General features: G+C 47.6%; 1 protein-coding gene across 1 annotated transcript in view; it reads left to right on the plus strand.

Annotated features, from left to right (window-relative positions):
* ACTN4 (actinin alpha 4) overlaps window positions 1–15,741 on the plus strand; it is an 82,847-nt gene that overhangs the window by 54,263 nt on the left and 12,843 nt on the right. The window contains exons 5-11 of the mRNA XM_027855492.1: window positions 3,062–3,149; window positions 4,356–4,434; window positions 5,435–5,516; window positions 7,166–7,251; window positions 11,233–11,325; window positions 12,872–13,102; window positions 13,641–13,788. Of these exons, the coding sequence (XP_027711293.1) occupies window positions 3,062–3,149; window positions 4,356–4,434; window positions 5,435–5,516; window positions 7,166–7,251; window positions 11,233–11,325; window positions 12,872–13,102; window positions 13,641–13,788 (807 nt within the window). The remainder of the gene's footprint in view (window positions 1–3,061; window positions 3,150–4,355; window positions 4,435–5,434; window positions 5,517–7,165; window positions 7,252–11,232; window positions 11,326–12,871; window positions 13,103–13,640; window positions 13,789–15,741) is intronic.

Genomic DNA, 15,741 nt, shown 5'->3' on the forward strand with positions numbered 1-15,741 from the left:
GGAGCCTGTCTGCTGGGGCAGAAATCCTCATTTGTCTTCACTGACTTCAGAGCTTCCAGATAGTGTGCTGGCAACTTAGTGAAGCAAGCTTTTCTTTCTGAAGAGGTTCCCCCCTTCTTGTTGCTTCAGCTCAAAGGACATCCAGCAGTTTTTACATACTTTCCTTCTCTTGGAATGGCTGGGAAGACTTAGGTTTATGCACTAAGGGATATGAGAGAAGAATTCAACTTTTATGGAGGAATGAGCACTAGGTTTAGAGTCACAAAGCTTAGTTCAAATCTCCCTCCATTCCGCTGACTCAGTTTCCTAATATCTGAAACAGAAGGATGGACTAGATGACATCTGGTCAGCTGTCAGTCTTTGATCCTTTCCAATATAAAAGTGTTATCACTCATGCTTGAGGTGCAAGGGGCACAGAGTCAACAAAAGTTTATTTTGTACCTTTGTCCGTTTAACCTTTGTCATCAAGAATATACATTTCAGCAACAACATCTGCCAGTAGAAGGTCAAAGACTTGATATTTTATCATACTTTTTATTAAAAATTTAGGGGATAATTCACTTTTGGGTGCCAAATTATATTTTCTCGGACTTCCTAGGCCTCTCAGATACTGAAAATTAAAAGTAAAATCTGGGGGGGGGTTTCCCTTAGAAAATATAATTTACTTTAATTTTTCTTCCCCATCACCTGAAGAGTTTTAATTTTTATGTCTTTTGTACTATCATTTGGTGGGGGTGGGGGTGGGGTAGTTCATTTTATCAGAATACATCATACTCTTTCTATGAAGAGCAAGAAAATATTCTTTTGGGACCTGTTTTAAGCTTATTATCTTCAAGGCACTGTGCTATATATAGGCTGGGGATACAAAAAAAATGCTACCCTTTAGGAAGTGTGTATTTTAGTTGGGAGAGAAAACATGTAAATATCCACCCCCACAATATATACAGTATGAATGAAGGTAATATGAAAAGGAAGACATTTCCTGTAGCTTGGCAGACCAGGAACGGCTTTGACAAAAGGTGGAATTTGACCTGAGTCTTGGAGAAAGCTAGGAAGTAGAGATGAGGGACAGAGTATGCCATGCCTGTGAAACCGTTGGTGCAAATTCGTGAATTTGGGAGGTGGTGTGTTCTGTGTGACTCCAAGGAGGCTGCTCTAGCTAGCCCATAGCTTGTATGAGGGGTCTAAAGGGCGTGGAGACTAGAAAAAGAAGAGGCCAGGTTGTGAGGAGTTTTACATGAGAGACAAGCTTATATTGGATGCTGAAGGTGATGGGGAGCTACTGAAGGTTATTGGTTAGAGTTGGCAACACAGTCAGGCCCTGGCAGCCAAGTGGACGATGTTTGGGATTGGGAAGATTTAAGGCCATCGGAATGCTGTAAGCGACAGCCGGCAGCAGTGACAGCTGTGTTGTATCAGAGGAGAAATAGACACTTGTATGAGAGATGTGGTGAAGGTAAAAACAACCAGATTTGGCAGCACATTGGATCAGTGTAGTGAGTGTGAATGAGGAGTCAAGGATGACAGCGGAGATTATGAGCCCTACTCAGTGGAGCCTTGGGTAAGTAATAAGGAAGTCCAAAAGAAGGGGGGGGTTGAAAGGAAAGATTAATGAATTAATTTTGAGCCGTAGAGACATCCGGTTTGAGGGGTACAAGAGGCAGCTGGAGACGTGACTTGCTCAGCAGAGAGCCTGAGGCTGGAGAATCATCTGCATTGAGGTGATTATTAAGCTCATGGGAATTGGCGAGAATAGTAAGGGAGAGAGTACTGACCAGAAAGAGAAGGGGGCTCTGGGCAGAACCCTGGCAGAGGCATACCCACTGTGAACAGATGTAGCATGGATTCTGAGGCGAGGCCTGATAGAGCAGCATCATGAGAGCCCAAAGAAGAGAGGAGGTTGTCGGCAGGGCCAAAAAGCTCAGCCTTGAGAAAAGGTTGATTAGTAAGATGATAAAAAGATGATTGCTAGCTTGGGTGAGGGCAGCTTGAATTCATTGATAAGGTTGGAAGCCAGAGTGCAGCGGGAGAGGAAAGCAGTTTGGTCAGCTCTGAAGAAGGGGAGCTCCAAGGTTCAGTGGTTCTCCTGCATTTTCCAAGCGGAGGTTTTTAAAATTGGCTGAGCCATGGGGTAAACAGGCGGGGAGTGATGATAGAGTGTAGACCACAGAACAAGACATGATGAGCTAATGGCCTTCAGTGTGCATGCAGAGAGGGGAGGTGGCCACTTCTTCATTGGAAATGGGAGCAAAGGAGATGTCTGAGTGATAGGGAAAGTCGAGAGCTCTCAGCGAGAGGGTTAGCGGAGGAGAGATGAGAAGAATTGGGACAGGAACTGTAGGGAGTGGGATAACAAACCAGTTAGAGAGGAATAGAATATTTGCCTTGCTGCAGTGAGTGCCCAGTCAACATGTTTTCATGATTTCCTCCAGCTCCATTCAGCCTCTTGTGAATAGGAGTGAAGAAAGTAGATGATAGGAATAACCCAGGACTAGGAATTGGCAGAGGATTATCAGCTGTAGTTTGGAGATGGGGATGGGAGAGCAGCCAGGGATTAGTGATGGTGGAGAGTTGGTTCACCAAGGATTCAGACTAGAGAAGGGAGGTGAGTGTAGCAGTCTGGAGGTGATGGCCTAGGAAAGACCTGAAGGACTGAGAAAGAGGAGGCCACAGTGAGGCTGGAGAACAGGGTTAGGGATCATAAGGCAGAGGAATGGGAATGAGAAAAGATTATGATCAGGTAGAGGAGTTTGAGGTTCTAGTTTTCTGTAGGACGTGATTTTGAAGTAAGTTGTCCCTGAAAGAGGAAGTTGGTTAGGCCCATGGGACCAGTGCCTAAAATGGAATGAGAGGTTAAGAAAGGAGGCTGGAGAAGGGAGTGAATGGCTGAGTCTGTGGCCTCCAAGAGAGGGAACAAGGCCATTGACGTGGAACTCTCTGGAAAGTTGTTGCTGTCATTATTGCATTTGGTGTCCTGTGGCAGATGCTCCTCAGGGATGGACATTGTACCTGCGGGGAAACACTCTGGCATTCATTTACACTGTTTTTGTCTGTCTCACAGAGACCTCTGCCAAGGAGGGTCTCCTTCTCTGGTGTCAGAGAAAGACTGCGCCATACAAGAATGTCAACGTGCAGAACTTCCACATCAGGTAAGCACCTGGGGCCCTGGCCCAGGACACTCTGCTTCCTGCTGGGTTCGTGAGAATTCTGCCTTGGGTGCTCCTGGCTCACTGTAACGTCAGAAAGCTGGCAGCCCCCAGAAAAAGTTGTATCTGAAGGGGGTGCCTTTCATTAAGCGTGCATTAAACCCAGACAAGATAGGTTGTCAGCTCACGTTTCTGAAATAATGTTGTTCCTGTTATTGAAGCCTCATATGATTCACCTTCATCTTCCTTAAAAACAGTCTTTGTGAGAGTAAAACTGTGAAAGGTTATAGGATTAATGGAGATTTTTAGAGCTGGAAATTGGACACCAGCTAATGCAGTCCCAGAGAGCTTCAGTGACTCCCAAGGTCAGCCAGAAGTTGCAGGTAGTGGAGCTGGGATTGTAGAGTCTGTGGCTCTAAACCCAGGGCTATTTGTGCTACTCATTGCTTCTTCATCCAGTGTCTCCCCGCCTCCAGGCATTACCCTGACTGTCCGTCCTCGAGGTGTGGCCCCAATCCCTATTTCTGAAGATCGTGATCAACAGATGAGAGAATTCTCTAAGAAGTCAATTTGTACAAGCCATGTAAACCATCAGGGTCCTCAGTAAAATTTAATTGTCACTAACATCTTAGTTGGCATTTAATGGTGTGCAAAAGCACTTTACACATGTCAGTTCATCTGATCTTCATGACAATCCTGTACGGTAGTTGCTATTTTTATTCCCATTTTACAGATGACAAAACTGAGACACAGAAGTTAAGTGACTTAACCAGCGCCTGTACAGCTAGTAAGCCTCCAAGACAGAATTTGAACTCAGGTCATCCTACTCCCCATCTTACCCTTTATCCATTGTGCCAGTTTTATAAAATGCTGACCAAATGAACAGTTGAAGAAAGTAGTTAACTGAACCTTGGGACAGTGGAAAGAGCAGTAATGGCCTTGTATTCAGAAGACTTGAGTTTAACTCCTGACTTGGCTATTTTACTCCCTGTGTGACCTTGGTAAAGTTGCTTACCTCTCTGTGTCTTGGTTTCCTAATCTGTAAAATTAGGAAATTGGACTAGATTATCTTTAAGGGCCCTTCCAGCTCTTCATCCTGTGTCTCTCCTATTACTCTTCTCAGAACTAGTCACTGGGTGTGAGGCTTTTAGTAAAATCTGTTCCTAAAACGACAGAGAGAAGGAAACTCACATGTGTTTTTTTTCTCAGCTGGAAGGATGGTCTCGCTTTCAATGCCCTGATCCACAGGCATCGGCCAGAGCTGATAGAGTATGACAAGCTGCGGAAGGTAGGTCTCTCAGGCCCATTTGCCTGCCTTGTGTAAACCACACAGCACTGCTGAGACTCTGTAGGGCAGTGCTGAAAGCAAATCCTCCCACTGGCTCCATTGTTGACACTGTCAATTCATTCTTGCAATCCTGAGGCCTCCTTGTTATTCCTTTAAACCCGGGCCCTGTAACTAGCCTAAGACTATCGAGGGTCAGGTAAGCCCGGCCATTGTCTGCTCTCTGATGACCCCGCTCAGCTAGAAGGGACATTTCTCTAATCCATCCATGGACATTTTCTCATCCCTTCTTATGTGCTACTTCCTATGTGAGATGCTGGGACACTATCCAGACCAGGGCAGACAGCAGGCAAAGTCAGGGTTATAAGAATATAAAGAGTGATGAAGGTACTGATGGCGAGGGCAGTTGGCAAAGGGTGCCCAGAGGAAGCCTGGACCTGCGCTGGAGGCCTCTACATGGAATTGGGGCTAGGCACAATTTATAAAATCTTGGAGGCAGGAGCCATGGGTGTTATGTTGAAAGGAGCATGAAGAATTGCAATTGGCTGGAGCCAAAGAGGTCACGTGGGGAAGGGAAGGGAAGTCAATGGGGACAGGTTGTGGAAGGCCTTGATCACTTTCCGTTAGAACTTTGGCCTTTGACTTGGAGAACTCTTGCAGGGAAATGGTGGGACAGCAAGGAGGAACTAATGTGTGCTGTGAAGATTTAGGAAAATGAATCTGGCAGCCATGTGGAGAAGCCATCATTTGGATTCCTCACTGGTGCCTCATTTTCCCTACGGCCAAACCTAAGATGAGCCTTTGAGATTAGCTATAGCCTGATCTGTGCAGTCTTTCCCCTCTTCTGCCAGCATTAGTGATTGCTTATGGCTTACACAGGATGTTGAAAGTAAACACTTGCAGTAGGTCCCAGCAGAAGTGGAGCCCTCTTTTCCCTGTCTCTTTGCTCTCTAGACATCCACCAGCCCCTAGTAGACTGCTAACCCTCTTGTCTTCCCTCCAGGATGACCCTGTCACAAACCTGAACAATGCCTTTGAAGTCGCTGAGAAGTACCTCGATATCCCCAAGATGTTGGATGCCGAGGGTAAGCACTGGATTACTGGCCTTTCATTCCCTAGATGTTGGTGCAGCAGGTCTGTGCTGAGGGCCTGCCTTGTGCCCCTTTCTTCCGGGTGCTTAGATTCTCATTCTAAAGTAAAACAAAATGAGCGAGCACACGTGAGACAGATGAGTACCTGACCATGTCATATCCCATTTCCTGGTGTCAAACTCAGACAGAAATGGACCCTGCAGGCTGGCTGCATGTGGGCTTAGGAAACCACAAATCACTATCATCTCTGGATTTTCACTTTGTTACACATTTCCCAGGCACATTTTAATCTGGCTTGTACCCTGGGAGTTTTGCAAGCTGATTTTTGAAACCTGTAGTCTAGACAGTAGTGTTAAAAAGGTGTCAGAGAAAGGAGAAAAATCTGTGTAGGACAGGGTAGTCAGAGAAGGTAGGACTTGATTTCTGAAGGGTGGGCTGGATTCGCACAGAGGACTTTTTATTTAATTAGTTTCTAGCAAGATGCTAGGTGTGGCCAGGTGGCTCAGTGAATAGAGGAAGACTCATCTTCCTGCCTTCAAATCCAGCCTCAAGACACTCACTAGCTATGTGATCCTGGGCAAGTCACTTAACCCTGTTTGCCTCAGTTTCCTCATCTGTAAAATGAGCTGGAGAAGGAAATGGCAAACCACCCCAGTATCTCTGCCAAGAGAACCCCAAAATGAGGTCATGAAGAGTCAGACTTGACTGAACAACAACACAGCAAGATGCTTGTCTCACCCTTCTGTCCGTATCGGCCAGAAGTTCAAGGAAAGCCTTCCTCAAGGCAGAAGGCCATCAGTCATTTGTTCTTACTGCTTTATGGAGTCTAGAGCCAGCAGAGGTGGGTCCTGTTTTTTCCCCTGGGCAGAATTTGGCCTTGGGAATTTCCTAATTCCCTAACTCTGGCAGGGGCAGCTAGGTGACCACAGTAGATAAAGCGTCAGACCTGGAGTCAGGAAAACTCATCTTGCTGAGTTCAGATCCAGCCTCAGACACTTCCTAGCTGGGTGACCCTGGGCAAGCCACTTAACCTTTTTTGCCTCAGTTTCCTCATTTGTAAAATGAGCTGGAGAAGGAAATGGCAAATCACTCCAGGATCTTTGCCAAGAAAACCCCATGGACTGGCTGGGGCCACATAACGTTGGACGCAACTGAAACAATTCCACAACCACAAAACTCTGGGAGCTTTCCTGAAAGGAGAGTGCTTCCTCTGGAGCAGCCCTGTTCCGTGTACAGAGTGATCATGCCTGATCTAATGGTCCTGTTCTTCCTGAGAAATGGGCCTTGCAAGCAACCCTTCTTGCCCGGGTCTTTTTTTCTGTGTAATCTTAGGAGCTTCCTAAATACTGTACCACTGGGAGAGTGCGTAGGGAATGTCAGGCCATAGAGATTGTCTCGTTTGGTCCCGTCTTTCACAGAGGATTCGTCTGAAGTCCGGAGGAGGGGAAGGAGCACAGCTGCTTAGTGGCAGCACTGGGGGAGGACCCCAGAGTGCTTCCATTACCCTAATGTTGTCTCTTAGGCGGCAGTAGCCGACTGCTTTCCTGGGATGTCCTTGAACATGGCACCCTCTGCCCTCTTCTCCTTCCCTTCCACCCCACTCCAGTGAACAGGTTGCTTTAACCGTTGTTGTTCACTTTCAGACATCGTGAACACAGCCCGTCCTGATGAGAAGGCCATTATGACCTATGTGTCCAGCTTCTACCATGCCTTTTCAGGAGCGCAGAAGGTACCCGGCGAAGAGGGCTGGGCCTGCCTCGCTGTCCCTCTGCCCCTGCAGCCCTCCATGCTCACCTTGTTTCTCTTGCAGATGGCAGTGGCCTCTTGCCGACTGGAAGCCATTCCCCTTCCCCTTGGTACCCATCTGTGTGTTTTCCCCAGCAGAGCCAGTCGCACTGCATCACTGGGCACAGAAAACAATTGTGGGCATTCAGTCTTGGGCCGGTCCAGTCCCACCTTAGCCCTGTCTCCTTCTCCCATGCCATCACCCAGGCAAATTTCCAGCATCGAAAGGTGTGGTTACAAATGGAACCTACCTTTTTTAAAGCTCTTTTTCCCACCTGCACAACCCCTAAATTTGGGGAACCAGTTTGTGGAGACAGGACGAGCACCCAGACACACACATACCAAAATCTTATAGCCAAGCTGGGGTTTGGTTTCCAGTCCAGAGCGAATGCTTCTTTTCTTCTCCTGCATGAGCCCAGGGCCCTGGCTCCAGCTGCTGCCCCTGCACTTTTCACTCTCTCCTGCCTTTCTCTCTCTCTCTGCGCAGATATTGTGGGCACTCTGAGGCCCGATGAGAAGGCCATCATGACATACGTGTCCTGCTTCTACCACGCTTTCTCGGGGGCTCAAAAGGTGAGCTTCGGGTGGGGGAGCCCTTGATGCTGCAGCAAGGTGCTGTGCCCTGTGAGAAATTTCCAGTAAGAGCGTTTACCATGTATACATTGTACCAAGAGGCCACTCTGGCTTGTGCCTGACTCTGTGTTTTCTGCTCCCATCCGGAGCAGTAAAGAGGGCACTGCAGGGTGAGCAGGCAGGCACTCTTGTCACTTTTCTTCTGAAGGATTCCTGGGCTGGCTTTGGAGGGAAATAATGCCTTTGCTTAGCCCAGGATCCTGACTGACGGGGCACCAAGAGATACTCCAGCTGATCCCAACCTCCCTCCCTGGTGTGGCAGGAAAGGTCTGTTTGCCCTAGACATCTTAAGATTGTAACAGAGTAAGTATTGTATTGAAGGATATTCTTCCCCGGTGAGCATTTATTTCACCCCAGGGATCTCCCCCTCCGACAATTATTGAGCCCTCTCCCATCACTTCCATCATGCCCAAGATGTGAGCTGTTAGCATTGTTAGCTGTCAAAGGGCAGAGCCCTAGGGCTCTAGATGACCTGTGAGTAGCAACTTTTCACTGTGTTCTATTTTCTGCCAACTCACAGTTTTGGAAAGGTGCTGCCCACTGTAGCCTCATACTCCTCCTTGGTTTAGCTCTCTACTTAGCTCACAGCATTCTAAACCCATAGTGCCCTAAAAAGACCATGGAGGAATTAGTAATTCAATTAAAAATACCAATTCATTTTATCATGGGCTTCCGCTGCTTCCCTTCCCCCCGATTCTTGTGGAGGCAGAGAAGACACAAAAGTGCTGGGCCTGTTTTGGCTCTCCTGGCTCCACAGTTTCTGTGATGGAGCCAAGGGGCAGGAATAGCTGAGGCCAGGGGTTCACTGAATCCCAGCTGTCTTGGTTGAGGTGTTGGTCTCCTTATCAGTCATGGCCTCCTCTGAACACCAGAAGCTCAGAGAGGTACCACTGCAGTCCATACAGATCAACCCAAAATGAGGGGAGCCTGGACTCCTCTTGACTCTTTTGTCTTTGTTATGATGGATGAAGAGCCAGCTTTTTGAGTCAGTTCAGGGCTCTGTGGAAAGCTTAGAATGGTATTGATTTCTTCCCCTCGGTCGTCTGAAGGCCTCCTACTTGACAAGGCTCTTGTGATGGCCTGGGATCTGTGGTTTTGCTTAGGTTTGGTTATTGGAAGTGGACTTTGGGGAAGGGCAGCTAGGTTGTTGGAAGGCTGAAATGAGTGAGGAGACAGGTGTCATTTCAGTACTATGTGACCTGCCAAAGAAACTGTGCTGTTTAATCCTCACTGTGGGGTTACCATTCCAACTTCTCTGCAAGCCTCTTCCTTTGGGATGGAGAGTCATAAAGGAAGTCCAGAGGTTTTCTAGCTGGCCCACTTCAGAGGGAACTTTGGAGTTGTGGGCTGCCCAAGTGGAGACTGGGAGCCACAAAGCCATGATGCGCCGGCCGGAGATGATGGGGACTACCACGCTGCCCCCTGGCATTAGTAGGCCTGTGTTTCCCATGTTTTATTCTTCTGTGTTTGGGAGAAATGGGATTGTGTTGCCGCAGTGTAGATACCCTCAGCCCTTTCTGGTGAAGAGCTAGCTCTCCCATATCCCTTGTCCCTCTACCCAGCCCTGCCTGGTTATCTGTCACGGGGGGAGGTGCCTGCAGAGTTGGGAGGGCTTTCTGCAGGGAGTGGGGCATCACACCTGTCCTGTTGTCTCCAGTCACTAAGATGTCTCCTTTCAGCATCCATTTAGCTCTGTAGATGTTGTTGAGAATCTTGTTGGATAGGGAATGACAGACAGCTGAAAAAAGGGAGAGGTCATGGAACAGGAAGTGCAGAGCTCGTCATCTTCACATACTTTGGTTGACCTCTCTTGCACAAAGGTTAAGGACTAACATTCTTCCCTCCGCCCCAGCCAAGACGTCATTGTGTTGGTGCTTCCCCTTACATTCTCTTTGGGGAGTTTTTCTGCATTGGCTTATACACTGCACCCCTCGCATGGCACTCTGGCTTCTGTTAGCATCCTGCAGCATGTGCCAGTGCGCCTCAGTATGAGTGTGTGTGATAGTGTGCATACGTGGGCATGCACACCCCCCACCAATTCTTGCTTCAGGCTCCCTTTTGGCTGGACTGGGAGGCTAGCTGAGTTTGTGAGGGTGGGGCCTGGGGAGGGCACTTAGCACAAGCCACTGATTTCCGTATTAGAGTTCGTGATTATGGAGGCCCTTGGTAGCTCACCTCCCTAGCCTTTTCTGTTTTCCTTCCCCATCCTTCTGTAGACCCTCCTCACTATTTCTGTTGCTGTCTGGCTTTCAAGTCCTCCTCTTGGATCCTTTCTGTGCTTCCTGAAAGGTACCTGTTCTCTCCACTTTCCTTTCTGTGTGGTTTCCCTCACCTTCCTTAACTTCTTTGGCCCAGATTTTGTGATCTTTTGAAGAAAGCAGCTCTGGTCCTAGTGCGAGCAAAAGGACAGGAGGCCAGGGCAGTGGCCCTGGGCCAATTTTTTCAACATGCTGCTATATTCATCCCCGACATTGAGGTGGCAACCCTGAATTCAGTCTCCTTAATCTCTGTGCCTTTGTGTACCCCTTCATCCCTGAGGATAATTATGCTTCCTGGTGTTTCCCATAGGAAGCACATTCTGCTGGAAAAATACAGAGGCTGTGTGATGGAAAGGGGAACAGCTCTTGTACTGTGCATTCAGACACTTTCCCTAGGCATCATATGGGCTGCCCACCCAGCCAGGGCACTGAAAGGAGACACTACAGGCTGAGCCACATCAGAAGCTCTTAGATAGCCATATACGTCTCTTGGCGACCTGGCTCCCCTTGGAGAAATAGACCCTACCTAACCTTTCCTGACCTCCTCTTAATACTGAAGGAGCCTGCCAGGTTGCAGTTGAATTTATTTATTAAAAAGAAAAATATAGAGGTTGAAACTTTGTGGAGCTGTCAGCCCCAGAAGTGCTGAGCCTATCCAGATGGGCAGTAGGACTTTTAGCTAGGGGCTGTTGTCTAGCTCTAGTGTTTGGACATCTTTTCCTGACTTAGCATAACAGTAGCCAACAATGTTGAGGCTGGACTCCATCTTGGAGAATTGGGCAGCCTAGGAGACTTCCTTAGGAGAGCACCATGGGGACACAGGTGCCAGTGAACTCTGGCAGCACTGTGAGTTCTTTAGGACTTAATCTTGCTTGGGACTGACTTGCTTCCTTTCCTTCCCCCTGTTCTGCAGGGTAGGAGGGGTCGGGGGTGGGAGGGGGCAGTTGGGACCTGGCTCAGCAACTTCACAAAGGGGCTGGGGAGGTGTCTCACATGGCCCTGACTGTGTCTGTGCTCTCTTCCTACTCCACTAGGCTGAGACAGCTGCTAACAGGATCTGCAAGGTGCTGGCCGTCAATCAAGAGAATGAGCACCTGATGGAGGATTATGAGAAGCTGGCTAGTGATGTAAGTCTGCTCTGGGCAAAAGCCACTTTTTTTTTTTTTAAATTCTCTATATATTTTTAAAAATTTGTTTATTTATTTTTAGTTTTCAACATTCATTTCCATAAGATTTTGAGTTCCAGATTTTCTCCCCATCTCGTCCCTCCCCCCACCCCAAAATGGCATGCATTCTGAATACTCCTAATCTGCCCTCCCTTCTATCTCTCCCCCACTTCTCTTATCCCCTTCCCCTTCAATTTTCCTGTAGGGCAGGATAGATTTCTGTATCCCATTTCCTGTATATCTTATTTCCCAGTTGCATGTGAAAACAAATTTTTATCTTTTGTTTTTAAAATTTTGGGTTCCAAATTTTCTCCCTTCCTCGTTCCTCATTGAGAAGGCAAGCAACTCAATACAGGTCATACATGTGCAGTCATGCCAAACACTTCCATAGTCATCATGTGAAAAACTAGGTATATTTCCCTTCATCCTATCCCGCCCCCTATTTATTCTATTCTCTCTTTTGACCCTGTCCCTCTCTAGAAATGTCTGCTTCTGATTACCCCCTGCCCCAATCTGCTCTCTCCTGTATCCTGCTCTCTTGTCGCCTTCCTTTCTCTTTTCCTGTAGGGTAAGATAGATTTCCATACCCAATTGAGTGTGTATGTTATTCTCTCCTTAAGCCAGATCCGATGAGAATAAGATTCACTCATTCCCTCTCACCTTCTCCCTGTTTCCCCTCCACTGTAAAAGCCTTTTCTTGTCTGTTTCATGTGAGATAATTTACCCCATTCTACCTCTCCCTTTCTTCTTCTTCCAGTATAATCCTCTCTCACCCCTTAATTTTATTCTCCAGATATCACCCCTTCATCTTCAACTCACCCTGTACCCTCTATTTATCTGTCTATATATATACATTCATACATATAATTTTTTCCCTCGAACTACTCTAATACTGACAAAGGACTCATGAGTTACAAATATCATCTTTCCATGCGAATGTAAACAGTTCAGCCTTAATATGTCTCTTATGATTTCTCTTTCCTGTTTACCTCTTCATGTTTCTCTTGAGTCTTGTATCTGAAAGTCAAATTTTCTGTTCAGCTCTGGTCTTTTTATCAAGAATGCTTGAAAGTCCTCTATTTCACTGAATGTCCATTTTTTACCCTGAAGGATTATGCTCAGTTTTGCTGGGTAGGTGATTCTTGGTTGTAATCCTATCTCCTTTAGAGCCACTTCTTTTTAGGCCAGTGCAAATGTGTGTGTGTGTGCTTATTTTGAGCACATAAAGAGTGACTCATAACTCTCATTACGTGTGAAGGGATACCATACTGTTGTCCTCTGAAAACCATCCCCTTTGTGAATTGAAGTCCTGTTAGAAAATCAGCCCCTCAACTTTCAGATTCCAGCCTTTCTTCTTCCTGAGACTTGTATGCTATCAACATTTGCTCTGTGTGTGTGTGTGTGTGTGTGTGTGTGTGTGTGTGTGTGTGTGTGTGTGTGTGATACTAGTGAAAGTCCAGTAAAAGCCTCCTCACCAGTGCAACTCTGGCCTTCCCTGACTTCACAGCTGCTGGTGTGGATCCGACGTACCATTCCTTGGCTAGAAGATCGTGTGCCTCAGAAGACCATCCAAGAGATGCAGCAGAAGCTTGAGGACTTCCGTGACTACCGGAGGGTGCACAAACCACCCAAAGTGCAGGAGAAATGCCAGCTGGAGATCAATTTCAACACTCTGCAGACCAAACTCCGGCTGAGTAACCGCCCTGCCTTCATGCCCTCAGAGGGCAAGATGGTGTCAGTAAGTGACTGATCAGGCTGGGTGGCCTTTCACCATCACTATCTTCTTTGGAAGTGAGAGTAAATGGGTGTTTGGGAAAGAGCCTGGGATTTGAAAATTGGAAGCTAAATCCATCTGGGGGTGCTCACATAGACTTGGTCAGGTGACTTCCCCTCTCTGGGCCCATGTTGCCTCATTAATCACATGAGAAGGCAGACTAGATAATTTCCAATTTTAAGGTCCCTTCTACCTCTAAATCATTTGATCCCAAGGATTGACCTTAGAGCTCTTCCACAGGAGCCCCTGGGTAATAGAAGGGGCTCGTCACATGTCGTGAAGCACAGGATTGATGGCCTGCTTGCCGTTCTTTGACTAGAACAAATTTATTTCCTGACTTAGTTGGCTCAGGTTGGTTTCTTAACCCAAATCTCTCATCCCGCTGTTGAGGAGAGAATAGTCTTTGGGACACTATCCCTGTCCTTTTTCTCTGTGGGCATACCAGCGAGCTTTCATTCACTTGGTGACTCTAAATAATCTCTCTCTGTGCTTTGATTTCTAGGACATCAACAATTCTTGGCAGCATCTGGAGCAGGCAGAGAAGGGCTTTGAAGAGTGGCTGCTCAATGTAATTCGGCGGCTGGAGCGTCTGGATCACCTGGCGGAGAAGTTTGGGCAGAAAGCCTCCATCCATGAAGCATGGACTGATGGTAGGGGGCCCTGGCTCAGCCACTAGTGTCTCTTATCTGTCTGTCTAGATTTTGGCTGAGGGAGGTTCCACTCCAGCCCCACAGCCTGAGCATCCCTTCAGAGAGGTCTTAAGGGAGACCGCCACTGTCATGGCCAGGCAGGAGGACCCTTGAGGCCCCATAAAACCAGCCACCTGTGATACTGGGGTGACTCATCTCAATTTGATCTTCACAACCCAATGTCCCTGAGTATACCCGGGATCTCTTTGGCCTTGTCTGCTGAGCAGCTCATCCCAGCTAGGGAGCAGTTACATATTCCCAAGTCTGGTGATCTGATCCTTCTGATATTCACATTTTACTAACACTTGAAGGGTTACCAAATGCTTTCCTCATGAAAACCTTCAGAGGTAGAGAGTGAAAGGATTGTTCCTCCCATTTTACAAATGAGTGAACAGGTTCACAGAGAGGTTGAAGGACTTTCCCATCGTCACAGCCCTAGTAATTATTGAAGCCACGTCTCTCCTGACAGCATTCCTCCCACTCCACCGTGCTGCCTCTTTGGGGGATCCCCCAGCTCTAATGTCCTAAGGGTTCAAAGAATAAATGTAGTTTTTTTTTCCTTCTTTCCACACCCACCATTATTTTAAAGACATTAGTACTGTCTTCTCAGCTTTTTTCTTCAAATTGAAAATTTACTAGTCAGATTTCTTAATTTAATTCCTGTGGTACAAGATTGGTAAGTATTGTTATATTTTGGATCGCTCTCCTTTGCATGGAATACTGAACAACCAACCCACTTTCCCTCTGCAACACAGCCTCTTCAAGCCCTGAACTTGATCCAGAATTGTATGGGTTCCTCAAAAATCCAGAGGGATGGACTGCATTTTGTGCTCCAGCTTGGTCCTTAGTGGGAGGTGCCAGAGGCCAAGAAGCAGACTCTGTGGCTGCTCAGAACCAGGGCCCTTACTCATCTTGCCCTCCTTCCTCAGGACCCAGTCATGCCAAAGGACAGTTTGGGCTTCCATGCCTCAGAGCTCTGTGGTCAGCTCTTCCGTTGGCCCAAGGCACCCCACTCTTCCATGTCATTGTGATTCAGCTCCCTGGCCCCGAGGGCGGGGTCGGAGTGGTCTGAGCCTGAGGAGCCTGGCGGCGAAAGCCATCAGATTTGGCCTTCATCTTTTCCCCTTTGTTTAGCCCTAGCCTCTTCTCCCAATACCCTTGATTTTGGGCTCTGAAGAAAGATTCACTGTGCTGAAAAAGCCAGTCTCATGGGCCATTTCAGCCAGCCTCATTGTCCGTGTTCAGCCTGCCTCAGCCCCCTCAGCTGTCAAGTCCAGACAGGCACCTGAAGTCGCAGAGTGGGCGGTATCTTGTAGCACAAACTAAGGCTGCCCCTCTTTGGGCTGGTCTGGCTAGGGCAGGCAGCTTCTCAGAATTCACTCCTCCCTCCTCTTCCAGAGTTGTCCAGGAGATTCCCCCAAAAAACCCGATTCCTCTTATCAGCTTGGAGCCAGAGCATTGACCCATTAGACAGAGGTGATCTTTGTTCCTCAGTGGAAATACAGCCTCTTTCCTATTGGCCCTCTCACCCAGCTGTTCAGGAAGCTGACTCCATCCCAGGAGCCCTAGGCTTTGCCTCCTTTGTCTTTAGAGACAGCTAGGTGCTGGACCCAGAGTCAGAAAGACCTGAGCTCAGTTGACCTCAGGCACTTCCTGGCCATGTGGTCAAGTCATTTCACCTCTGTCTGCCTCAGTTTCCTCAACCCGTCTCCCAGGGTTGTTGTGAATCTCGAATGAGATAATAATTGGAAAGCCCTTTCAGTGCCCCGCACACAGCTAACAATGAAGACTTCTTTCCTTCCTTCATCTTGTAACCATTGTGTAGCCCCCATCCTCTTCCTTATCTCCTGGCAAATTTGTGTCTTGATTGTTGAATACAAAGGGGTGTGAGTGTGTGTGTGAGTGTGTGTGTGT

This window comes from Vombatus ursinus, unplaced genomic scaffold (genome assembly GCF_900497805.2).
Source record: "Vombatus ursinus unplaced genomic scaffold, bare-nosed wombat genome assembly UNPS02010822.1, whole genome shotgun sequence".
In the NCBI taxonomy this organism is placed as follows: Eukaryota; Metazoa; Chordata; class Mammalia; order Diprotodontia; family Vombatidae; genus Vombatus; species Vombatus ursinus.